The 26,901-nt window shown below is 47.5% G+C and overlaps 2 protein-coding genes across 2 annotated transcripts in view; one reads left to right on the top strand and one right to left on the bottom strand.

Moving 5' to 3' along the window:
- The window catches only part of SNX33 (sorting nexin 33), a 37,368-nt gene extending 12,298 nt beyond the window's left edge, over nucleotides 1-25,070 (bottom strand). Inside the window, 1 exon segment of the mRNA XM_049782739.1 lies at nucleotides 24,946-25,070. Within this exon segment, the coding sequence (XP_049638696.1) occupies nucleotides 24,946-25,070 (125 nt within the window).
- Nucleotides 25,071-25,232: 162 nt separating this feature from the next.
- Nucleotides 25,233-25,794, top strand: IMP3 (IMP U3 small nucleolar ribonucleoprotein 3). Its single transcript, XM_049778477.1, has one exon. The coding sequence runs from the start codon at nucleotides 25,240-25,242 to the stop codon at nucleotides 25,792-25,794; it is 555 nt and encodes a 184-aa protein (XP_049634434.1). The 5' UTR covers nucleotides 25,233-25,239.
- Nucleotides 25,795-26,901: the final 1,107 nt, after the last annotated feature.

The following is a 26,901-nucleotide window of genomic DNA, read 5'->3' on the forward strand; positions in this document are numbered from 1 at the left end:
ACTAGTCGCAACCGCTTGGGGAAGGAGGGGGTGCGGGGTCTGCATTAGAGGCCAGAGAATTTGGTCAGTCCATCCGGAACACTCTAGACTGACTTTATGGGGCACCGTGTTGGGCACCAAGAATGACAGCACAAGGCTCCCCCCCCCCCGCTCTGGAGACTTTGCAGTCCCCCCCCCTTGTCCTTAATTTACTCATTCTATCTCCTGGCTCTCTAGCAAACAGAAACTAAATTCAACATTCAGTCCCCAAGCCCCTAACCTATGAAGAGTAATACATCGCCCTTACCTTCCAGTCCCAAGTCTACTGGGACCAAAAGATGCCCCCTGCCCAGTGCCGTCAAACGTGAAGATATCATGGGAAGAAGGTAACTCTCCCAGCCAGGGTGGAACACGTATCAAAGAATTCCTAGAGTAGAGCCTGGGATGCCAGCAGCAAAAGCGTCAGGCTGCACGGCCCTTCCTAGCTTTGCCCTGGATGGAGTCTTGTCTCTCCTCTCTAATTAGAATTTCCTCCTCCTCTCCTCCACCCCCGCCTACTTCCACTCTGACCACAGTGAACCTAGCAGATCCTCAAGATAGTGCTGCTAAAAGTAAGTCCCTGAGCTGTTCTACGGGTTTTATTTGCAAGTCTCTGGATCTATAACCCAGTTTCAGGGGTGTGATGAATGGGTCCAACATACACGCACAGCTGGCTTTTGACCGGAATAAAAAAGAACGTAGACAATCCTCAGAAATCCACATGCAAAAAGTGAACTGTCCTGAAAAATTTTGGAAGGTGGGGGCCAGATCCAATGGTGCTTACTCTTGCTTCTGCACTCAGGAATAACTCCTGCCTTTGCTTGAGCAATGAATGCCGAACTAGGCTTGGCCTAGTGCAAGGACAACGTCCTCCCAGCTGTAGTACCATCACTCCCGCCCCTGTCCTTAATATTTAAATCAATGGAGCTAAGCAGTTTTGGCTGCTCCTCAGAAGCCAAGTTTCCTGGAAGTTTAGCCCAGTGAGCCTGTATTCTTTGGAGGGAAAAATATAATGGTTAGGCCTAGACCAGTAGGAAAACCAACAGGAGCCAAGAGCCAAGAGTCCAACAGTTTCTCCAACAATCAGACTGTGACCATCCAGCAGAAGAGGCAGAGTCCCCTCACCTCCACCACCACCATTGGGACTTTACATACCCTTGGCCAACTGCCCCAAATAGCAGTTACTAGGGACAGGATCCTGGTAAGTGATGTCTTCACCCTTAAAAAGACAGTACCTGGGGCCCGGAGAGATAGCACAGCGGCGTTTGCCTTGCAAGCAGCCGATCCAGGACCAAAGGTGGTTGGTTCGAATCCCGGTGTCCCATATGGTCCCCCGTGCCTGCCAGGAGCTATTTCTGAGCAGACAGCCAGGAGTAGCCCCTGAGCACCGCCGGGTGTGGCCCAAAAACCAAAAAAAAAAAAAAAAAAAAAACGGAAACACTGAAAAAGATTAAAAAAAGGGGGGAGGGGGCTTGTTAAACAGACTGTGCAAATATTAGGAATTTCATTCACACCTTGAATCACTCAACAAATACCTCTGTATTTCTGCATTTAATATGTGCCCGCTGCTAATCTAGGAACAACTTACTGAGGAAATACAGTAAGTTAAAAAAATAACGCCATGTTGGGCCCAGAGAGATAGCACAGCGGTGTTTGCCTTGCAAGCAGCCGATCCAGCACCAAAGGTGGTTGGTTCGAATCCCGGTGTCCCATATGGTCCCCCGTGCCTGCCAGGAGCTATTTCTGAGCAGACAGCCAGGAGTAACCCTTGAGCACCGCCGGGTGTGGCCCAAAAACCAAAAAAAAAAAAAAAAACCCACACACAAAAAAAAAGACAGTACCTGCTTGTGGCTGACCTGGGGCCATAAGACTCACCGTTTCCTTGTATTTCCTCCCTTTTCCATTGGAAAAAAAAGGAGTGTGTGTTAGGAATATAACAGTATCCAAATATTGTTTTACCACTGCCAGTCAAGTTTCTGTAGGTCAGATCGCAAGGGGTTTCAGCTGATGATTTAATCTATCGCACAGGGAAGTGCAGGAAGTCAATGATCCTCTGCTGGCCAAAGAGCCAGGTCCTCAAACAGACCCCAGGTTGAAGAAGCTAATTCAAGTGAGTTGTGGACTGGTTGCAAAGTGGCAGTTCTTTTTGCTCCTAATAGGAGGGGTTTGGGTGCTCCATTGCAAAGGACCAAAAAAGAAAAGGAAACTTGTTTAGGAACAGTAAAAATAGCAACATGTTGCAAGAGGAGTAGAACAGAAAGAAAGCTATGTAATATCTTTAGATGCAACCAAAACAAATAGAATCAGAAAATAGCCTAAAAGAGAACATTTGAAACATCAAGAACAAAAACTGTTCTTTACTGTTAGAACAAAAACTTATTTTATTTTTATATATTCTTATTTAAACACCATAGTTATAAGGTTGTTAATACTACAGTTTCTTTTTCCACAGATAAAGTTATTCATGATTGAGGCCGAGAGATAGCACAGTAGTAAGGCGTTTGCCTTAGACGCAGAAGGACGGTGGTTTGAATCCCGCATCCCATATGGTCCCGCAAACCTGCCAGGAACGATTTCTGAGCATAGAGCCAGGAGTAACTCCTGAGTGCTGCTGGGTGTGACCCAAAAACCAAAAAAAAAAAAAAAAAAAAATTGTTCATGATTGAATTACAGGCATACAGTGTATAAGAACCTTCACCATGGGGCCGGTGGGCCGGTGGGGCCGGTGGGGCTGGAGAGATAGCACAGCAGTGTTTGCTTTGCAAGCAGCTGATCCAGGACCTAAGGTGGTTGGTTTGAATCCCGGCATCCCATATGGTCCCCTGTGCATGCCAGAGCCTATTTCTGAGCAGATAAAAAAAAAAAAAAAAAAAAAGAACCTTCACCAGGGCCGGAGAGATAGCATGGAGGTAAGGCGTTTGCCTTTCATACAGAAGGTCATTGGTTCGAATCCTGGCATCCCACATGGTCCCCCATGCCTGTCAGGAGCAATTTCTGAGCATGGAACCAGGAGTAACCCCTGAGCACTGCCAGGTGTGACCCAAAAACAAAAACAAAAAAAAACAAAAACAAAAAAAAAACCTTCACCAGTGCCGTCCCCCTCCCCCACCACCAATGTTTAAAACTATTATTTTACTAGTGACCCAAGTGCAGGAGATTGTTAAAACCTATACGAAAAAACTAAACAGAATGAATCTTCTTTCAGGAACCGGAGAAATAGCATGGAGAAAGGGCATTTACCTTGCATGCAGAAGGACGGTGGTTCAAATCCCATGTGGTCCCCCAAGCCTGCTAGGAGCAATTTCTGAGTATAGAGCCAGGAGTAACCCCTGAGCACTGCCGGGTGTGACCCAAATAAAAGAAAAAATAGGGGCCGGGAAGGTGGCGCTAGAGGTAAGGTGTCTGCCTTGCAAGTGCTAGCATAGGACGGACCACAGTTCGATCCCCCCCGGTGTCCCATGTGGTCCCCCCAAGCCAGGGGTGATTTCTGAGCGCATGGCCGGGAGTAACTCCTGAGCGTCAAACGGGTGTGGCCCAAAAACAAAACAAAACAAAAAAAAAAGTAATTCGGATCCCAGACAGTCTCCTACCAAATGGACCTAGGGCTCAGGTATACTTTGGCCAGTCTGGAATCTTGTGGGGTCCCGGCGGTGCTCAGGGGTTACTCCTGGCTGTCTGCTCAGAAATAGCTCCTGGCAGGCCACGGGGGGACCATATGTGACACCCGGTGACTCGAACCAATCACCTTTGGCTCCTGGATCAGCTGCTTTGCAAGGCAAACACTGCATGTGCTATCTCTCCGGGCCTCCCTCCCTCCCTCCTCTCCTTCCTTCCTTCCTCCGTCCTTCCTTCTTCCTTCCTTCCGTTCCTTCCTCCTTCCCTTCCTTCTTCTTTCTTTCTTCTTTCTTTCTTTCTCTTTCTTTTTCTTTCTTTCTTTCTTCTTCTTTCCTTTCTCTCTTCTTTCTTTCTTTCTTCTTTCTTTCTTCCTTCCTTCCCTTCCTTCTTTCTTTTCTTTTCTTTTCTTTTCTTTTCTTTCTTTTCTTTTCTTCTTCTTTTCTTTCTTTTTTTATTCCAGGAGCGATTTCTGAGTGCAGAGAAAGGAGTAACTTCTGAGCACTGCAGGTGTGACCCAAAAAATACCCAAAAATCCAAGAGACAGGGGCCGGAGTGATGACACAAGCAGTAAGACGTCTGCTGCCTTGCCCGCACTAGCCTAGGACAGACGGCAGTTCAATCCCCCGGTGTTCCATATGGTCCCACAAGCCCCGCCCCCAGGAGCAGTTTCTGAGCATAGAGCCAGGAGTAACCCCTGAGTGTCAGCTGAGTGTGACCCAAAAACCAAAAACCAAAAACAAAACAAACAAAAAAAATCCAAGAGACCAGTAATGTTTTTGTGATTTTGTTTTAGAGAAGCTTATGAAAAGAAACTAGGATGTGGGGCCGGAGAGATAGCAGAGCGGCGTTTGCCTTGCAAGCAGCCGATCCAGGACCTAAGGTGGTTGGTTTCGAATTCCCGGCATCCCACATGGTTCTCCGTGCCTGCCAGGAGCTATTTCTGAGCAGATAGTCAGGAGTAACCCCTGAGCATAGCAGGGTGTGCCCCCCCAAAAAAGAAAGAAACTAGGATGTTATAGACTTATCAATAATGCTTCTGTAATAATACAAAAAAGGTGGAGACTATGAGTATCGCCTCCCCTCCCCCCCAACTTCTTATTTATCCCACCTGAATGATCAGAACTGCCCACACCTAAAATGGGCAGGTAAAGGAGGCTGACTTGGGGGGGAGAGAGGGATTAAGAAGGAGAGCTGAGGGGCCGGAGAGATAGCACAGCGGGTAAGGTGTTTGCTTTGCATGTGGAAGGAACAGTGGTATCAAATCCTGGCATCCCATATGGTCCCCCAACCCTGCCGGGGGCGATTTCTGAGAGTAGAGCCAGGAGTGACCCCTGAGCACTGCCGGGTGTGACCCAAAAACCAAAAAAAAAAAAAAAAAAAAAAAGGCTTAGCAGATAAGCCATGTGAGGAAATGAATATGTTAGACTGGGACCGTGAAATAAAGCTGGCTGACTTCTGGAACTTCATCTGACTGCTTTGTGAATTTTTCTGCCGTCACCCTGCAACGTTTAGACCCGCCAGGCCATAGGAACTGTTCGAGCCAGGTTGAGCTCAGAAAGGCCTCACCCCTACCAACTTTAGGACTCATTAATTTATATTAAAGCAACAGTAGGCACATGGCAGGTGCTGCACATGGCAGAGAAAGGCCTTGAGAAAAAAGCAGACAATGAAACTTTAACTCACTGACTGCTGTGTATTATTTCTCTGTCACTTCCCTGCTTCATCAGACCCATCACTTGAGGGGTTAGAAACATGGTGCCACAATTACACACCCTGTTCCTGGTGCCAACTGTTAGTATTAGGCCTGGAGCAGGAGGAGAGGCAGCAAAAGGCAGCAGAGAGCCAGTAGTCCAGCAAATAGTTTGTCCAGCACTACAGCAATGACCATGCAGCAGGAACAATCTAGCAAGAGTAGCAGTGGCAGTCTCCTTAGTCCGTCAGCTGGGGCTTTACATAGCTCCAGACTGTCATTCTGTGGCAAGGTTACAAGAGATGGGCCTCTGTAACTGATGTCTTCACTCTTAGAGGGACATCTAAGAGTATAGTATCCCTGGCTGACCCTGGGCCATAAGAGTCATCTGTTTTCTTTTTTTTTGGTTTTATGGGTCACACCTGGCAGCACTCAGGGGTGACTCCTGGCTCCATGCTCAGAAATCACTCCCTGGCAGGCACAGGGGACCATATGGGATGCCAGAATTTGAACCAATGACCCTTCTGCATGAAAGAGGCAAATGCCTTACCTCTGGCCCCAAGAGTCTCTTTTCTTATAGTATGGCATAGAGTATTTTTTTATCTGATTTGATTTGATTCTTGGGGCCACCCCAGCAGCACTCCAGGATTACTCCTGACTTTGTGCTCAGAAATTACTTGTGGCAGACTCAGAGTACTCGAAAGCTGGGGATCAAACCCAAGTCAGTCGTATGCAAGGTTGAAAGGACAGAGAGCTGTTCAACAACACCAAGACTCGAAGTTCATGAAAAAGCAAGCGGTTTTATTGTCCAAGCATGTATGCTTGGGCACACCAGCATGGCCACAAGGCTAGAGGCCTGAGAGCCCTGATTAAAAATCCAGTAATTCTTTTTTTGAGTGTGTGGTTTTTGGTCACACCCCGGCAGTGCTCGGGGTTACTCCTGGCTCCATGCTCAGAAATCGCTCCTGGCAGGCTCGGGGACCCTATGGGATGCCGGGAATTCGAAACGATGACCTCCAGCATGAAAGGCAAATGTCTTATCTCCATGCCTATCTCTCCAGCCCCCCAAAAAATTCTTTTATAACACTCCAGTACAATGGAAATTTACAGAACACAGCATAACCGTTGATTTCAGGAAGTTTAGTGACTTTTACATTTAGGGAACATTTGGAACATATATCACAGACCACAATAACAGGTTGTAAGGTCAGTAAATTTTCAGTTGTGGTCACCTTAACCTTTTGGGGGCTTTCCAGGCATATGCAAAGATTTTTAAACTTAACTCATTCATGTCCCTTTTCATCTGCATTTTTTCTGCTTTTTGTTTGCTTGTTTGTTTGTTTTTGGGTCACACTGGCAGCGCTCAGGGGCTACTTCTGCTCTAAGCTCAGAAATCGTGGGGTGGGGCAGAAAGATAGCATGAAGGTAAGGCATTTGCCTTGCATGCAGAAGGACGGTGATTCAAATCCCGGCATCCCATAGGGTCCCCTGAGCCTGCCAGGAGCGATTTCTGAGCGTAGAGCCAGGAGTAACCCCTAGCTCTGACAGGTGTGACCCAAAAACAAAAACAAACAAAAAAACTGAAAAAAGAAAGAAATCACCCCCAGGCAGGCACCGGGGACGGGACCCGTATGGGATGCCAGATTTGAACCACCCCTCTCCTGCTTGCAAGGCATGTCCCTTTCAAAGGATAAACACCCTACCCAACCATGCTATCTCTCGACCCTAAACCTTGACATTTTGATCCCAGCCTCAATTTGAACAAGTCAGTTCAAAATATTATCTCCATGAAGTTGACATTACAGTATGGTTAGTAGGGTGCTCACTTTGCACAAGGCCTATAGCCTCACCAGAGGTGATCCCTGATTGCAAAGCCAGGAGTAATCTCTAAGCATTGCTGGGTATGGAGCCCCACCCTACTAGAAAGCAAATTAATATCTTTTTCTTTCATTCTTTCTCTTTTTTTTTTTCTTACTCTCACCCCCGTGCTGGGGTTCATCCCCCAGCTTCTTTTGAATTCCTCTTTTCTGTGCTTTCTGTAGGCTGATTTAACCAACTGCAACTCACTTCTTGTTGTTTGTTGAGTGCTTAATATTTTCTGGGTGCTAGCAAACTGTTGTAAATATTTTACCTCTTGGACCAGATATATAGTTTAGGCACTTGCCTACCTGTACAGACCATTTGGATTTATTCCCTACATCTGTCTGGGAGACGTTTCTGACTCAAGAGTGACTCATTTTAAAGTTCTTTGTAGAGAAAACATACTCTATAGGGCCCAGAGAGATAGCTCAGTAATAGGGTGTTTGCCTTGCCATGCAGCTAATTTGAACATGGTGGTTCAAATCCCAGCATCCCCATAAGGGTCCCCCATGCCTGCCTGCCAGGAGTGACTCTGAGTGCAAAGCCAGGGAGTAATCCCCTGAGTAATCCCGGGTGTGAATCAAAAACCAAAAAAGAAAAAAAGAAAGAAAAGAAAAAAGGGGCTGGAGAGATAGCATGGAGGTAAGGTGTTTGCCTTGCATGCAGAAGGACAGTTGTTCGAATCCCGGCATCCCATAAGGTCCCCAGAGCCTGTCAGGAGTGATTTTTGAGCATAGAGCCAAGAGTAGCCCTGACACTGCTGGGTGTGAAGCAAAAAAAAAAAGAAAAGAAAAGAAAAGAAAAGAAAAGAAAAGAAAAGAAAAGAAAAGAAAAGAAAGGAAAGAAAAGATACTCTATATTCTTTTTTTTTTTTTTTTTTTTTTTTTTGGTTTTTGGGTCACACCCGGCAGTGCTCAGGGGTTATTCCTGGCTCCAGGCTCAGAAATTGCTCCTGGCAGGCACGGGGGACCATATGGGTCGCCGGGATTCGAACCGATGACCTCCTGCATGAAAGGCAAACGCCTTACCTCCGTGCTATCTCTCCAGCCCCTATACTCTATATTCTATAGCTGCTCAGAGATTCCCAGAGTCTGTCACTTGTCACTTGTCATCAAACCAAGTGTAAAAGACCCCAATTACTATTCTAGGAGACAACATTTCTGTGATTTCTCTATAACCTGCTCATGTCCTTGGGGGAAATGCAACCTTTATTCAATTGCTTTATTAAAATAATTCATTATTATTATCTGAATTGGTTAGTGTTCTTTTTGCTGCTGGGACTCTCTGGCACAGAAAAAAGCATTGCCCCATCCCACTCTCATCTAGGTAGGTATCCAACTTTCCTCCTTTAAGAAAGAAATCAGGGGCCTAGGGAGTTAGTACAGTGGGTAGAGAACTTTCTTTTCATGAGGCTGACCCGAGTTTCATCTCATAAAGCATACCAAGCCTTCCAGGAGTGATTCCTGAGTACAGACTCAGAAGTAACTCTTGAGTATTGCCAGGTGTGGCAAAAAAAAAAAAAAAAAAGAACCAGAAGAAAAGAAAAATCAGGAGGCTAGAAAGATAGTACAGCAGGTTGCCTTTGCACACGCCAATCCCAAATTCAATCCCTGGCATGCCATATGATCCCCTGAGAACCTCCAGGAGAAATTTCTGATTTGCAGAGCAACCCCTAAGTATCACTGGGTGGGTGACCCAGAAAACAAAAACAAACAAACAAACAAACAAAACCAGAGGGCTGGATCAATAGTACAATGGGTAGAGTACTTTCCTTGCATCCATTGCAAACCATATGATCCCTCAATCCCCAGCAATCCATATGATCCCCTGAGCCCTATCAAGAGTGATCCCTGGGGCTGGAGAGATAGCATGGAGGTAAGGCGTTTGCCTTTCATGCAGGAGGTCATCGGTTCGAATCCCAGCGTCCCATATGGTCCCCCGTGCCAGCCAGGAGCAATTTCTGAGCGTGGAGCCAGGAATAACCCCTGAGCACTGCCGGGTGTGACCCAAAAAAAAAAAAAAAAAAGAGTGATCCCTGAGTGCTAGTGCCTGAGCAAAACTGACTATGGCCCCAAAAATGTAAATAAACAAACAACAAAAAAAATCAGGGACTAGAGAGAGAAATTTAAAGGACTAGTACAGGCTTTGCATACTGAAACCTTAAGTTTGAATCCTAGTACCACATGGTTCCCTGAGCACCTTTGAGGGAATAACTTCATAAACTCAGTGGTATGATCCCAAAACTCAAAAATAAATAAATAAATAAATAAATAAATAAATAAATAAATAATAGGGAATGGGGCCAGAGAAATAGCAAGGAGGGTAAGGTTGTTTGCCTTGCGTTGTAGAAGGTCGGTGGTTCAGAATCCTGGCATCCCATATGGTCCCCTGAGGCCTGTCAGGAGAGATTTTTTGAGCATGGAGCCAAGAGTAACTCCTGAGTGCTGCTGGGTGTGACCCAAAAACCAAAATAATAATTAATAATAATAATAATAAATAATAACAGGGGACTATAGAACTGAAAGCTTGAAAGCTACGGGCTGATCCCTGATGGCAGCATGAAAGACAGCTTACTGTGATAGGCGTTAAGAGAGACAAGATTACATAGGAATGAAGCAGGCACTGGGGAAAAAGTTGGTCTGAGGGTTATCAAAGACTGGAACAGCAGCTTGATATGGTACTGCACTGAGGATTCAGACCCCATCTTGTTTAACCCTTCCCTTCCCCTTTGTTGTTTCAATCAATAGAGGTTGCATACATGCTTTGAATATGGCACTCATCCGATGCACATCTGGTTTCCATGCTCCCGAACATTCTTAGATGCAGTGCTCACAGGGGGCTCACATATCCTGGTTGAAAGTGCACCTGAGAGCTCGGAGAGAGAGCACAGCGGCGTTGCACTCAGTGTTACTCCTGGCTCTGTGCTCAGAAATCGCTCCTGTCAGGCTTGGGGGGATCATATGGAATTGCCGGGGATTGAATCCAGGTCTGTCTTGGGTCGGGACCCCGCGAGCCAGGGCAAATGCCCCTACCTGCTGTGCCTATCACTAAGACTCCTCAACTCATATCTTTCAAAAGCATTGGACTCCACATCCCTTAGCTACTCTGCCCCAGCTTTCCACTGAGCTGTGCAATAAATGAAGTCTCTTAAGTGGTCTTCTAGGCTCTTACCATTTCTTTCCTCCAACTCTTCCCCACACACACACACTTTTTTTTTTTTTTCTTCAGTGTTGTGGTCAGGGATTACTCCTGGCTCAATGATCAGGGATTATTCTGATAATTCTGGTGGTGGTCAGGAGACCACATGGGACTAAAGATCAAAATTGGCCTCCTATGTGCAAAACATTCACTCCAGCTAAGTAAACTGTTGCTCTGACTTCTTTGTGTGTGTGTGTGTGTGTATGTGTGTGTGTGTGTGGTTTTTGGGTCACACCCGGCAGTGCTCAGGGGTTATTCCTGGCTCCAGGCTCAGAAATTGCTCCTGGCAGGCACAGGGGACCATATGGGACTCGGGGATTCCAACCGATGACCTCCTGAATGAAAGGCAAACGCCTTACCTCCATGCTATCTCTCCGGCCCCTGCTCTGACTTCTTTTCCTCTTGTTTATTTGTATTGTTGTTGTTGATTTTGGGCGTCACACCCAGCATGCTCAGGGGGTTACTTCTGACACTGTTCTCAAGAATCACTCCTGATAGTGTTTGGTAGACCAGGGGTTGAACCCAGGTCAGTTGTGTGCAAGGTAAGTGCCCTTCCCATTATGCTATCTCTCTAGCTCTTTTTTAGTTTGTTTTTGGTTTGTTTGTTTGCTTGCTTGTTTGTTTTTGGTTTTTGGGTCACACCCAGCAGCTCTCAGGTGTTACTCCTGGCTCTATGCTCAGAAATTGCTCCTGGCAGGCTCAGGGGACCATATGGGATGCCGGGATTCGAACCACTGTCTTTCTGTATGCAAGGCAAACACCCTATCTCCATGCTATCTCTCCCTCGGCCTCCAGCTCATTTTTTGTCTTGACTTGTTTGGATGTTCAGGGCCTACTCCCATCTTATTACTCAGGAGTCTCTCTCGGCAGTGCTCAGGGAATTTTATGAGGTTCTAGAGCAGGGGTCTCAAACTCTCGGCCCTCCATACAACATTTTGTGGCCCGCGGCCAGCCTTCAAATATCGCAGTATTTGCGATTATTCACTTACCGAAAAATCACAATAAAAATCGCATTAAACATTCGCATACCCCGAGCAGTTCTGTCCGGGGTATGCAAATGTTTAATGCGATTTTTTGCGTTTTTTTTTTTCTTACGAATGCAATTTTTTATTGCGAATATTCGGTAAGCGAAATCCCTTATGCGGCCCTGCCTCACCTTGACTTTTCCCTCTTGTGGCCCCCAGGTAAATTGAGTTTGAGACCCCTGTTCTAGAGGTAGAAAACTGGGCTTCCTGCATGAAAAACTATGAGCTCCCAACACATTGAGCTATCTCGCTCTTGCTCCCATCTTTCTCTTTAAGCTCCTCACCAAAGGGACTTAAGAGCCCAATTTTTCCTGGGGCTGGAGCGATAGTACAGAGGGTAGGGCCTTGCATGCGGCCCACCCAGGTTTCTTTGTTATTTTTTGGTTTGTTTTGTTTTTGAGTCACACCCGGCAGCGCTCAGGGGTTACTCCTGGCTCTACGCTCAGAAATTGTTCCTGGCAGGCTTGGGGAACCATATGGGATGCCAGGATTTGAACCACCGTCCTTCTGCATGCAAGGCACAAGGCAGACGCCTTCCCGCTGGCCCCAATTCCTTTATATGTATTTTATGGTAGGCATGCTGGAGTGGGGGGACCAGGGTCCATACCAGAGTAATTGTGGGGTCCAATTATTCTGGGGAGAAGGGAAGTTGCTTTACCGCTTATACCACCTTCCTAACCTGCCAACAATTCCTAGCAGGCCAGTGACTAGGAGAGTGATCTTCTACTCTTCTTTATCAGAACTCACTCCTTTAATCTTCTCACCCAGGCTCAGGGCTTCACATTCCATTGTTTGCTAATAATGCCCCAAATCTGTTTTGTTTGGAGACAGTTCCCGAGTAGAGCTCAGAGGGCCTGGGTATACACGGACAAACAAGTCAGAATGTTCAATGTTCAGGAATTTTTGTTGGTTGGTTTGGGGTTTGTAGGCCACCTCCATCTGTACTCGGGGTTCTGCTCTCAGGGGTCATTCCTGGTGGTGATCGGATTCCTCTACATGCTAGGGGTGGTTGGTGTTGGTGAGATTTTTTTTGTTTGTTTATATATGTTTTGTTTTATTTCCAATCCAACTTTTTTTCAAATTCTAGCCTCACAAATCTTTCTCTTTGACATTGACTTTTTTGTTTTTGTTTTTGTTTTTTATTTGGGCTACACCCGGCAGATCTCAGGGGTTACTCCTGGCAGGCTCAGGGGACCATATAGAATGCTGGAGATTGAACCCGGGTCCATCCCATGTCAGCTACGTGCAAGGCAAACACCCTATCACTGTGCTATGTGCTATTGCTCTTGTCCTTTTTACATTGACTTTTATATATTTAATAGACATCTCAATCTAACACGTCCAAAATTGAACTTATTTATTTATTTATTTTTGGCTTTTTGGGTCACACCCGGCAGCACTCAGTAGTTCCTCCTGGCTCTATGCTCAGAAATTGCACCGGGCAGGCACAGGGGACCATATGGGATGTAGAATTTGAACCACTGTCCTTCTGCATGAAAGGCAAAGGCCTTACTAAGCTCCATGCTATCTCTCCGGCCCCCAAAATTGAATTTCTAATCTCGCCTTCCAAATCTCGCCTATCCTACTTGGCAGCCTTCCCCATCTCAGGTAACAAATGAGAACTTTCTTTCTGACATCTTACCTCTAGCACCACCTTCCTGGCCCCCATCCTGAATCTTTTTTTTTTTTTTTTTTTTTTTGGTTTTTGGGCCACACCCGGCGATGCTCAGGGTATCCTGAATCTTTTAACCTGACACCTATCTCATCAGTATCTCATTAACTGCTTTATCTCATATTTTACCACTTTTTTAGCTCTTTTTTTACAATACTTAATGGTCTTCATATTTTCTTTTTTGTTGTTGTTGTTTGTTTTTCGGGCCACACTCAGTGACACTCAGGGGTTACTCCTGGCAATGTGCCCAGAAATTGCTCCTGGCTTAGGGGACCATATGGGACAGCTAGTGCTTGCCTTACCACTTGCACTACCTCTTTTTTTATTCTGTTTTTTTTGTTGTTGCTTTTTGGTTCTTTTGTTTTGTTTCTTTGGGCCACACCCAGTGATACTCAGGGGTTATTCCTGGCTATGCACTCAGACATTGTTCTTGGCTTGGGGGACCATATGGGATGTTGGGGAATCGAATTGCGGTTCATCCTAGGTTAGAACGTGCAAAGCAGACGCCCTTTCACTTGTGCCACCGCTCCAACCCCAGTCTTTTTATTTTCTGCCTCTAGTATTCCTAAACCATCCCTCAAGAGAATTCCCTTAAACATAAGATATATGATGGCTGGGGCCAGAGAGATCGCATGGAGGTAAGGTGTTTGCCTTGCATGCAGAAGGTCGGTGGTTCAAATCCCGGCATTCAATATGGTCCCTCGAGCCTGCCAGGAGCGATTTCTGAGCGTAGGGCCAGGAGTAATCCCTGATTCTGCCGGGTGTGACCCCCCCTCAAAAAAAAGATATATGATGGCTTATAAACCCTGCAGTGGGAACTGGAGCAATAGCACAGTGGGTAGGGAATTTGCCTTGCACGTGGCTGGCAAGGATTTTATTCCTCCTGCAACCCATATAGTCCCCCAGGAATATAGATCCAGGAATAAGTTCTGTGAACTGCCAGGTGTGGTCCCAAAACAGAAATATCCTACAGTAGGTCAAGGGATGTGGCTCAGTTAGAGAGCACATACCTTCCATGTTTGAACTCCAAGTTCAATCTCCCACACTGCAAAAACTAACAGCCAAGGAGAGGCTGGAGCACATGCTTTGCATGCAGGAGCACCCCTCAGAGGCTACTGTGCTCCAACCAAGGTGACTGTCACTTCAGATTACCAGAAACATTCTGCTTTAAATTTTGTTTGTGTGGGGGCCATACCACACAGAGTCAGATACAGGAATCACTCTGGGGGTGCTCAGACGATATGGGATGCCAGGGATTAAAATGACCTACTGTACTATTGCTCTAGCCTAAAACATTCTGTCTACGGTATTTATACCATCTTTCTTTCTGAAATGCTCTTTTCGTTTGTGTTTGTTTGTTTGTTTGTTTGCTTGTTTTTTAGGGTCACATCCAGCAGCGCTGAGGGATTCCTCCCGGCTTCACGCTCAGAAATCGCTCCTAGCAGGCTCAGGGGACCATATGGGATGCCGGGATTCGAACTGATGACCTTCTGCATGAAAGGCAAATGCCTTATCTCCATGCTAGCTTTCCGGCCCCCTGAAATGCTCTTTTCCTATGCATCCATGTGGCTGAATCCCTATAAAATACCACCTTCGCAGTTAAGACCTACCCTGACATGCCTTATGGAAATAACAAGCCCTCTTTTGTATCCTGCTCAGTTTTGTCTCAGAATACTTATAAGTCTCTAACATATATAACTTATCTATTCTGTTTACTGTCTGGGGAGGAAGAATTTAACAACAACAACAAAAAAAAATCCCGCTGTAGGCTTGCTGAGCAAGAGCTGAGGATGCCAGGCAGATGGATGGCCCCCCATGAAGAGTGGCACAGAGTGCAAACCAGGAGAAGGCATTTGTGCAGCATTTAACTGGTCAAGAATCATAAAGCAGTCTTCCTATAGGTTGGTGAAAAGTAAAATCTGAGCAAGAGAAAACAGGGATTTAGGCACTTGACATGCATAGAGCCAATTCCTGTTCCATCCCTGGCATCACATATGATACCCTGAACATTGTCCAGAACAACCCCAAACACAGCCAGAAGTACCCCCGGAGCACCACTAGGAGTGGTCCAGACTATTCCACTCTTACTCTCATAGCTCCTCCAAAAACAGCAAAGAGTCTATATTGGATGACTTTTGAAACTGTAAGAAATCACCACAGTGACTTAAAATAATAAATATCATTAGTTCTGGAGACGAGAAGTCCAAACTGGGTTTCACTGGGCTTAAACCCAGGTATCAGCAGAGGCTGACACATTCCTTCTGGAGGCTCTGAGGGAAAATTCACTTTCTTGCCTCCTTCACCTTTCTAGAAATATGACTATATTTCTCTGTGTTTCGAAATCTAGTTATCTTCAAAGCCAACAAGAAAATTCCTCAGACTGTGCTTCTATTTGCTCTCCTCTGTCTCTCAAACCTCCCTCTTCAAAGAAAGAAAATGAAAGAAAGAAAGAGAGAGAGAGAGAGAGAGAGAGAGAGAGAGAGAGAGAGAGAGAGAGAGAGAGAGAGAGAGAAAGAAAGAGCGAAAGAAAGAAGAAAGAAGGAGGGGCCGGGCGGTGGCGCTGGAGGTAAGGTGCCTGCCTTGCCTGCGCTAGCCTAGGACGGACCACGGTTCGATCCCCCGGCGTCCCATATGGTCCCCCAAGAAGCCAGGAGCAATTTCTGAGCGCATAGCCAGGAGTAACCCCTGAGCATCAAAGGGTGTGGCCCAAAAACCAAAAAAAAAAAAAAAAAAAAAAAGAAAGAAGAGAGAGAGAGAGAGAGAGAGAGAAAGAGGAAGGAAGGAAGAAATATATATTTTTTCTTTTGTATATATGTTGTTTTGGGGCTACACACAGAGTGCTGGGGCTAGTCCTGGCTTGCTTACTGGGTCTCTTCCTTGTGATACTAGGGAAGAACATTTGGTACTGGGTCAGCTATCTCCTGATTATGTCCCTATTTTTGGCAGATGACAGGGGGGATGGTTTGAAACTATGCCTGGAAGTGTCTAGGAGCTTGGGTCTATATGTTCAGGAGTGATTCTTAGTGAGGCCCCTATGGGGTCAGATAGGGTGCTGGGAGTTGAACTGGGGTTGGCCACGTGCAAGGCAGGGACTTTAATCCCTATACTATCTCTCTGGTCCCCTTTTAATTTTTTTGTTTCGCCTTTTTTTTTTTTTTTTTTGTGGCTACAACAGCCAGAGCTCAGGGGTTACTCCTGTCTCTGTATTCAGATATCACTCCTGGCAGACTCGGAGGACCATATGGGATCCAGGGATCGAACCCAGGTCCTTCCTGGGTTGGCTACATGCAAGGTAAATGCCCTACCACTGGCTATCACTCACTCACTTTATTTTATTTTTTGAAATCCATTTTTAACAATGATGCTTATGTTGTCCACTCCCTCCATTCACATTGCCCTACCCTTGCTGTCAGAGTCCAAGGGTTTGTTTTCATTTGCTATTGTCGAGTTCCCTTGTTTTGTTTCTTTACATACCATACATACCAGCTTTTATCCTTCTTTTGACTTTGCTGAATATGATACTCTCTAGTTCCATCTCAGTTGTAGCAAAAGTTTAGAGGAAATGCAAATTTAAACCACAATGAAGGGCCTGAACATACAGGGGCAGGGTGCTTGCTTACAAAGGACTGATTCCAAGGGCTGGAGCAACAGTAGTAGGGCATTAGCCTTGCATGCGGCCAACACTGGACAAACCCCAGTTTGAATCCTGGCATCCCATATAGTCCCCCAAGCGACTTCTGAGTGGAGAGCCAGGAGTAACTCCTGAGCGATGTTGGGTGTGACCCCCCCCCAAAATAAAAGGACTGACTCCAGTTAAATCCCTGATACTACATATGGTCTCCTGTATACTGTGAAGAGTGATTTCTAAGAGCCAGGAAGAAACCTGAGCACAGTTGGGTGTGGTCAAAAAACAGGAAATAAACCAAATAAAGGAAATACTTTCACTCACCAAAATGGTAAAACAGTGAGCTAGGGCAACAATACAGAGGATAGGGTGCTTTCCTGGCATGTAGCTGACCTGGGTTTGATCCCTGCCACCTCAGATGGTCCTCCAAGTTCTACTGGGAGTGATCTCTGGCCCAAAATAACAATATAAAAAAGGGGTCATTTCCAGTGGTGCTCAAAGATGGCAAAAATATTTAACAAGTGACTAAGGAGGATGGGGAGATTTTTCAAGTGGTAGAGCACATACCTATCATGTTCAAGGACAAGGGAATTCCCTGGCACCACTATGTCTCCTATCAGAAATGAAGTTGCTGAGTGTAGCCGTAGTTTTCCTCTTTGCCTTCCAGAACACTAGGTTACAGTACCAAACTTTTTTTTTTTTGGAGGGGGCACACCCAGCAGTACTCAGGGCTTACTCCTGGCTGGCTCAGGGGACTACATGGGATGCCAGGTATCTAACATGGGTCAGCCGTGTACAAGACAAAAAACACACTACTCACTCCAGCACCCAGACAGCACCAAAAGCTTGGACCTAAGATTTGGGTGGCATATCATCTGGAGTGATCCTGCCTGTCACCTACACTGCTGTGGCCCCTTCAAAGACAAAGATAAGTAATAATCAGTGTCAAGAAAGTAGCTCATTGCTGAGCCGGAGAGATAGCACAGAGGCGTTTCCCTTGCAAGCAGCCGACCCAGGACCTAAGGTGGTTGGTTCAAATCCCAGCGTCCCATATGGTCCCCCGTGTCTGCCAAGAGCTATTTCTGAGCAGACAGCCAGGAGTAATCCCTGAGCACCAAGGGTGTGCCCCCCCCCAAAAAAAAAGTAACCCATTGCTACAATGTTTGTTGTGTGAGGCCCAGGTTTGATCCTCAGAGTGTTAAGAAAAATAACAATCAAGGAAAAAAGTGATAGGACAGTAGTAGGTTCTAAAAAAAAAAAAAAAAAAAAAAGGACAGTAGTAGGGTGTTTGCCTTCCATGCTGCTGACTCGGGTTGGATTCCAAGGATCCTATATGGTATCCTGAGCACCACCAGGAGTGATTCCTCAGTGCAGAGCCAAGAACCAACAAGTGTAGCTCAGAAAAAAAATCAAAACACAAATAAACCAAGCAATAGCACAGAGGTAAGGTCAATCCTAGTTTGAGCCCCAGCATCCTGATATGGCTCTCAAGCTGCCAGGAGTAATTTTCTAAATATAGAGCCAGGAGTAACCCCTGAGCACTGCTGGATTGAACCCCAAAACAAAAACAAAACAAAACAAAACAAAAACTAAATGTTGGACGAGTGAGGAACAAAGGGAATCCTCATGCAAAACCAAAAGAGTAGATATTGGTACAATTGACGATGCTGGTGCTGTGCTGCTAGAAAACAGCTTATCAGGGACTGGAACAATAGAGAGCACAGTGGGTAGGGCATATGCTTTGCACACGGCCAACCCAGGTTTGATCCCTAGCTTCTCATGTGGTCCCCAGAGCCTGCCTGGAGTGATTTCTGAATGATGAGCCAGGAGTAACCCCTGAGTGTTGTTGGGTGTGGTACATAAAGAAGAAAAAAAAGAGGGGCTGGAGAGATAGCACAGCAGCATTTGCTTTTCAAGCAGCTAACCCAGGACCTAAGGTGGTTGGTTCGAATCCCGGTGTCCCATATGGTCCCCCGTGCCTGCCAGGAGCTATTTCTGAGCAGACAGCCAGGAGTAACCCCTGAACACTGCGGGTGTGGCCCAAAAACCAAAAAGAAAAAAAAAAAAAAGAAAGAAAAAGAAAACAACTTAACAGTGTCTATAAATCTGAACAGCACATGCACATACTATGGCATAGCAATATTTTTGTTTTGCTTTTGTTTGGGACCATACCCAATTACTACCTAGGGGCCATTGGCAGGCCTTTCTTTTCTTTTTTCTATTCTTTTCTTTTTTTTTTTTTTGAGCCACACCCAGCGGTGCTCAGGGGTTACTCCTGACTCTGCGCTCAGAATTCCCTCCTTGCAGGCTCAGGAGACCATATGGGATGCTGGGGATCAAACCTGGATCTGTCCTGGGTCAACAGCACGCAAAGCAAATGCCTATTTCTGTGCTATCACTCCAGCCCACCCTTCATTTCTTTTATAAATTAAATCACTGTGAGATATAAAGTTAAAAAGTTGTTGATAGTTAAATTTTGGTCATAAAATGTTCTAACACCTGTCCAATGTCCATTTTCTGTCACCAAATTTCCCCAGTTACTCTCCCATTGTTCCACCCAACACCAACCCTACTTCTATGACACTTTTCTTCTTCTTCTTCTTCTTCTTCTTCTTCTTCTTCTTCTTCTTCTTCTTCTTCTTCTTCTTCTTCTTCTTCTTCTTCTTCTTCTTCTTCTTCTCTCTCTCTCTCTCTTTCTCTTTCTCTCTCTCTCTTGCGTGCGCACTTTCTCTTTTTCTTTTTTCTTTGGCGGGGGCAACACCCAGTGACACTCAGAGTTACTCCTGGCTATGCACTCAGAAATCGCTCCTGGCAGGTTCAGGGGATCTTATGGGATGCCGGGATTTGAATCCAGGTCAGCCACATGCAAGGCAAACACCATACCTGTTGTACTATTGCTCTGGCTCCTTATTTAGATTTTTGTTTTTGTTTTTGTTTTTGGGCCACACCCGTTTGACGCTCAGGGGTTACTCCTGGCTATGAGCTCAGAAATCGCCCCTGGCTTGGGGAGACCATATGGGACGCCGGGGGATCGAACCAACCTCGGTCCGTCCTACTCTAGCGCTTGTAAGGCAGACACCTTACCTCTAGCGCCACCTTCCCGGCCCCCCCTTATTTAGATTTTTAGACCAAAGCTCAGGGGTTACTCCTGGCTCTGCATTTAGAAATTACTTCTGGAGTGCTCAGTGGACTATATGGGATGCCAGGGATTGAATTTGAACCAGCCACGTGCAAGGTAAATATGCTATCTGCTATACTATATCACTTTAGCCCTTGACATTTTTTTTTTTTTTTTTTTTGGTTTTTGGGCCACACCCTGTGATGCTCAGGGGTTACTCCTGGCTATGCGCTCAGAAGTTGCTCCTGGCTTCTTGGGGGACCATATGGGACGCCGGGGGATCGAACCGTGGTCCGTCCTAGGCTAGCGCAGGCAAGGCAGGCACCTTACCTCCAGCGCCACCGCCCGGTGCCCTTGACATTTTTTAATTACTGCTGCATAATACGATATTATTTGATCTAATTTGTTCAATTTAATTTGATGGATTTTTTTTTTTTTTGGTTTTTGGGCCACACCCGGCATTGCTCAGGGGTTACTCCTGGCTGTCTGCTCAGAAATAAGCTCCTGGCAGGCATGGGGGACCATATAGGACACCAGAATTCGAACCAACCACCTTTGGTCCTGGATCGGCTGCTTGCAAGGCAAACACTGCTGTGCTATCTCTCCGAGCCCGGACTTTTTTTGAGTGGGACATATCCAGCAGTGTTCAGGGGCTACTATTTGCTCTGTGCTTGGGTCACTCCTTTGGTGCTTGGTATACCATATGTGGTTCTAGGAATTTGAACCAGATTTGTGACATGTAAGGCACATACCCTCACATCTATCTAATCTCTCTTCAGCCCCTACCTGATGGAATTTTATTTTCCATGATACATTTTTTTTAATTATTTTTGGGCCATACTGAATGGCACTCAGGGGTTACTCTTGGCTCTGAGCTCAGAAATGACTCCTGGCAGCCTCAGGAGTATGGGATGCTGGAGCGTGAGCCCAGGTCGGTCGTGTGCGAGGCAAATGCCCTACCTACTGTGCTATCAATCCAGTCTCTCTGATGGATTTTTTTTTTTTTTTTGGTTTTTGGGTCACACCCGGTAACGCTCAGGGGTTACTCCTGGCTATGAGCTCAGAAGTTGCTCCTGGCTTGGGGGACCATATGGGACGCCGGGGGATCGAACTGTGGTCCGTCCAAGGCTAGCGCAGGCAAGGCAGGCACCTTACCTCTTGCGCCACCGCCCGGCCCCTCTCTGATGGATTTTTGAGGGACAAATTTTAACAGTACTACTATTAACTTTATTTTTTTGTCTGTGAAATGCCAGAACTTAGGCTTCCCACATGTCAAATAAATGCTTTAATACTGAGTTAAGTCCCATTGATATGAACATTTTTGTCTATCTCCTGTTACACATTTGCAATTGCTTCTAGTACAAATTTCAATATACGCCTCAAGAAATAGCTCAAAGGGTTGAGTCTATCCATTGCATACAGGAGGCCCAGGTTTGATCTTTAGCACCACATGTTCTCCTAAGCACTGCAGGGTCTGAACCCTGATGTTTGGTAAGCAACTTTGCAAAAGCCAGTAAGTATACTGATTAACTCAATCTTCTTCACTGCATTTTGTTTTTTTTCTTTTCATTTTGTGGGTTTTTTTTTTTGGGGGGGGGAATAATACCCAGCAGCACTCAGGGATTACTCCTGCTCTACGCTCAGAAATCGCTCCTGGCAGGCTCTGGGACCACATGGGATGCCGGGATTCGAACCACTGTCCTTCTGCATGCAAGGCAAATGCCTTGCCTCCATGCTATCTCTCTGGCCCCATGTTGTGATTTTTTTTTGGGGGGTCACACCCGGCAGTGCTCAGGGGTTACTCCTGGCTCTACGCTCAGAAATTGCTCCTGGTAAGCTCAGGGGACCATATGGGATGCCGGGATTCAAACCACTGACCTTCTGATTGCAGGGCAAATGTCTTACCTCCATGCTCTCTCTCCGGCCCCATATTTTGTGATTTTTTTAAAATATATTTTTATTTAAGTAACATGATCATATTTGGGTTAGTCATAATCAGAACACCTCCCTTCACCAGTGTAACATTACCCCCTCCCCCTTCCCATCCCCTGCCTGTATTCAAGACAGGCATTCTACTACAGTTATTTGTTTTTAAGTTCAGTAAGTTGTATTTTTTTTCCTTAAAGGATAAGAGCAAAAAAAATATATCAAAGGTGTGATAGTGGGAATTGCTGATTTTTTAAAATCAAGAATAGAACCTGAAATTCTGCATTTCCAACAAGCTTTCTGCTGGTTCATGGGCTACACTTTGAGTAAGAAGGTCTCAGTATTAGGGCCGGAGAATGGCATGGAGGTAAGACGTTTACCTTGCGAGCAGAAGGTCGGTGGTTCGAATCCCGGCATCCCATATGGTCCCTCGAGCCTGCCAGGACTGATTTCTGAGCGTGGAGCCAGGAGAGTGACCCCTGAGCACTGCCAGGTGTGACAAAAATAAAAAAAGGTCTCAGTATTGTCAGGAAGTAGCTTACAGGTATACAAAGCAAGCACCTTCCCCACTATACTCTCTCTTCTGTCACATTGTATTTCTCTCTAGTATTATTATTTTGTTGTTTTATTTTGTTTTTTGGGGGGGGCCATACCCAGTGGTGCTCAGGGGTTACTCCTGGTTCTGCACTCAGAAATTGCTCCTGGGAGGCATGGGGGACCATATAGGATTGGAAACACTGTTGGTCCTGTGTCGATCACTTGCAAGGCAAACGCCCTATCGCTGCACTATCATCTCTGGCCCCTATTTATTTATTAGTTTTGAGGTCACACCAGCCAATGCTTAGAGGTTATTCCTATCTCTGCAATTAGGCAAGTGCCTTCCCCGTGTATTATCACTCCATCCCCTATTTTCTATTTTTAGTTTATTATTATTTTTGGTTTTGAGGCCACACCTGGCAATGTTCAGGGGTTACTCCTGGTTCTGTACTCAGGAATCACTCCTGGCAGGCTTAAAGGACCATATGAATGCCTGGGATCAAACCTGGGTTGGCTGCATGCAATGCAAAGACCCTCTCCCACTGTACCATAGTTCCAGGCCCTATTTTTCTCTTTTAAACAAAAGAAAAGGGGCTAGCATAGTGATAGAAAAGAAAAGGTGATAGCATAGTGGTAAGGCGTTTGCCTTGCACATGGCTGACCCAGGTAATTTCTGAACCTAGAGCCAGGAGTAACCCCAAAGCATCACCAGGTGTAGCCCAAAAACCAAAACCAAAACCAAAATTAAAGGCAGGCGAAATAGTCTAGTCAAGAAGGCTCTTGCCGTTTTGTGGCTGATCAGGGCTGGATCCCCGGCCCTACATATGGTCCCCCAAGCCTGCCAAAAGTCATCTGAGTGCAAAGCCAAGAATAAGCCCTGAGCACTGCTGGGTATGCCAGCCATTCAAAAAAAAAGGTGGGCCCGGAGAGATAGCACAGCGGCGTTTGCCTTGCAAACAGCCGATCCAGGACCAAAGGTGGTTGGTTCTAATCCTGGTGTCCCATATGGTCCCCCGTGCCTGCCAGGAGCTATTTCTGAGCAGACAGCCAGGAGTAACCCCTGAGCATCGCCGGGTGTGGCCCAAAAAAAAAAAAAAAAAAAAGGTAATATAAGTGCAAAATTAGAAGAGCCTGAAATAAGGTTCAGTGATAGAGCATATGCTTCATGTGGATAAGGCCCTGGTTTCCATTCGGACACATAAAAAGAAAAGAAAAAAGTTACAAGAGTAGATAATTTGCTTGGCTGAAATTTTTGTGGTTTTGTTTTTGGGCCACGCCTGGTGACGCTCAGAGGTTACTCCTAGCTAGGCGCTCAGAAATTGTTTCTGACTTAGGGGACCATATGGGGCGCAGGAGGATCTAACCATTTGTCCCGGGTCAGCCATGTGCAAGGCAAAGGCCCTACCACTGAGCCATCGCTCTGAGCCCCAGTTTTCGGTTTTTGTTTTTTTGGAGGCCACACCAGGTGATGCTCAGGCGTTACTCCTGGCTATGCTATGCGCTCAGAAATTGCTCCTGGCTTGGGGGGCCATATGGGACACTGCAGAATCGAACCCTGGTCTGTCCTAGGCTAGCGCTGGCAAGGCAGACGCCTTACCGCTCCGGACCCCTTTTTTTTGGTTTGTTTTTGTTTTGGGGTCACACCTAGCGTTGCTCGGGGGTTACTCCTGGCTCTGCGCTCAGAAATTGTTCCTGGCAGGCACGGGGGACCAAATGGGATGTCAGGATTCGAACCACTGCACGTCCTGGATCAGCTGCGTGCAAGGCAAATGACTTAGCACTGTGCTACCTCTCCGGCCCTGCATGGCTGGAATTAAATAAAACCTATTAAATAGGGGCCGTAGAGATAGCATGGAGACAGGGAGTTTGCTTTGCATGCAGAAGGACAATGGTTCGAATCCCGAGCCTGATGGGGGTGATATCTGAGCGTAGAGCCAGGAGTAGCCCCTGAGCGCTGCCGGGTGTGATCCAAAAACAAACAAACAAAGACTATTAAATAGTCCTAGCAATTACTTTTTTTGTTTTTGATTTGATGCCACACCCGGCGGGACTAGGGTTAGTCCTGGCTCTGCATTCATAAGTCACTCCTGGCAGGCTCCGGGAACCAAATGCGATGCTGGGAATAGAACCTGGGTCCGTCCAGGGTCAGCAACGTGCAAGACAATCGCCCTACTGCCTTTTTCCCCCCTTTTTTAGTGGTGCCAGAAGGGTGAACCCCAATTCCTCAGACGTAAATCTGCCAGTGAACTTCATCCACCTCCTTAGGGACGTTTTCTTAAGCTGCCGAGTTTCCTCAAGAGAAGTATTCCCTATGTAACAAATGCTACAAGGATGATCTTCCAGCTGTCAACTCTATTTTGACAATGAAAAGCAACACCACCAGTAAGCGGCTAGGTGGCGTCCCAGGCTAGGCCTAGGGCGAATGGAGGCGAGTCCTGTGCACAAGAACTCCAATTCGCCTGCTGCAAAAAAATTCAGTTCTCGAAGTGAACCAGAGCCCGCTCAGACAGGCTCATTCCTGAGAGCCAAGAATAAAGGGCCGGGCTGGGCCGAGCCGGGCCTTGACTTTCCGTCCACTTTCAGCTCGGGAAAGTAAGTGAGAAGCACTGGCCTAGCCTAGAGCATCCCGGTCCAGGACCGGGATGCCGTGACGTCGCTCACGCGCCCGGTCCAGGCCCGCTCTGGGAAGGAAAGGATGCCGTGACGTCACTGACGCGCCGAGCCCGAAGCTCCGCCCCCAAGCCGCGAACTCGGAAGCTAGGAACCCGGAAGTAGGAAGAGCCCATCGCCGCGAAGGCCCGGCCGCATTTAGCCAGTGAAAACGAGGGGGCGTGGCCCGAGCGGTCTCAAGCCTTTCTCTCGTTGGTCCGAATTCCAGGGGGACACGCCCCCGCGCGTCGGGGCGGAAGTCGGCGCGCCGGCCCGCGCCGAGACGCTCCGCGGGAGGCCGCCGCCATGGTGCGGAAGCTCAAGTTCCACGAGCAGAAGCTGCTGAAGCGCGTGGACTTCCTCAACTGGGAGGCGACCGACCACAACCTGCACGAGCTGCGCGTGCTGCGGCGCTACCGGCTGCAGCGGCGCGAGGACTACACGCGCTACAACCAGCTGAGCCGCGCCGTGCGCGACCTGGCGCGGCGCCTGCGCGACCTGCCCGAGCGCGACCCGTTCCGCGCGCGCGCCACGGCCGCGCTGCTCGCCAAGCTCTACGCGCTCGGCCTGGTGCCCACGCGCGGCTCGCTCGAGCTCTGCGATCGCGTCACCGCCTCCGCCTTCTGCCGCCGCCGCCTGCCCTGCGTGCTGCTGCGCCTGCGCATGGCGCAGCACCTGGCGGCCGCCGTGGCCTTCGTGGAGCAGGGCCACGTGCGCGTGGGCCCCGACGTGGTCACCGACCCCGCCTTCCTCGTCTCGCGCGCCATGGAGGACTTCGTCACCTGGGTGGACGCCTCCAAGATCCGCCGCCACGTGCTCGACTACAACGAGGCGCGCGACGACTTCGACCTGGACGCCTAGCGGGGGTCCGGGACTGGGCCTCTTGGCCTCTGGCACCCCGCGAAGGACACCGCCTGCAGCCGCCCTGCTCTCCCATGCAGCTGGACAGGCGACGTGCAGCCCCTTATCTATCCCAGTGTCAGCCTCTTGCGCCAAGCAAGGAGACCGCCTGCAGCCTCCCTGCTCTCCCATCCAGCTGGACAGTCCATTGTCTGTCCCGCTGTCAACGAACCCAACTGCTTTCCAACTGCAACTGGATGCGGTCCTTCGGCGTGCAAGGCAAATGCGCCGCCTCCGTGCCATCTCTGGTCCCAAAAACTTGGCTTCTTGCACCAAGCAAGGAGACCGCCTGCAACCTCCCTTCTCTCCCATCCAACTGGACAGTTCCCTTTTCCATCCCAGTGTCAACAAACCCAACTGCTTTCCGAGTGCAACTGGATGCGGTCCTTCAGAGTGCGAGGCAGATGCGCCACCTCCATGCCATCTCTGGTCCCAAGAACTTGGCTTCTTGCAAGAAGCAAAGGAGAACTCCCGTCCTCTCTGATCCAACTAGACAGATGATGTGGAGTCCCTTGTCTATCCCAGTGTCAATAAACTCAACTGCTTTCCAAGTGCAACTGGATGTCTGTCTAGTTTATTTCGGGTTTCGTTTCTGGTTTTGTTTTTGGGCCCCACCCAGCAGCGCTCGGGGGTTCCTCCTGACTCTACGCTCAGAAATCGCTCCTGGCAGGCTCGGGGGACCCTATGGGATGCGGCCTTTCGGCATGCAAGGCAAATGCGCCACCTCCATGCTACCTCTGATCCCAAGAACTTTGCTATTTGCACGAAGCAAGGAGACCGCCTGCAACCTCCCTTCTCTCCCATCCAACTGGACAGTCCCTTATCTATCCCAGTGGAACCCAACTGCTTTCTAACTGTCTGTCTAGTTTTTCTTTTCAATTAGGAGTTCCTCCTGGCTCTCCGCTCAGAAATCGCCCCTGGCAGGCTCTTGGGACCCTATGGGATGCCGGGATTCGAACCACCGTCCTGCTGCATGCAAGGCAAACGCCTTATCTCTCTGCTATTTCTCCGGCCCCTATGTCTGTCTAGTTTTCTCATACTTAGGGGCAGAGCTAAAGATCTGCTTGG

The sequence above is a fragment of the Suncus etruscus genome, chromosome 1, assembly GCF_024139225.1.
Source record: "Suncus etruscus isolate mSunEtr1 chromosome 1, mSunEtr1.pri.cur, whole genome shotgun sequence".
Classification (NCBI taxonomy): domain Eukaryota; kingdom Metazoa; phylum Chordata; class Mammalia; order Eulipotyphla; family Soricidae; genus Suncus; species Suncus etruscus.

What these genes read in the sequence shown, in the direction of transcription:
- IMP3 (XM_049778477.1), top strand. Translation starts at nt 25,240, where the DNA reads ATGGTGCGGAAGCTCAAGTTCCACGAGCAGAAGCTGCTGAAGCGCGTG.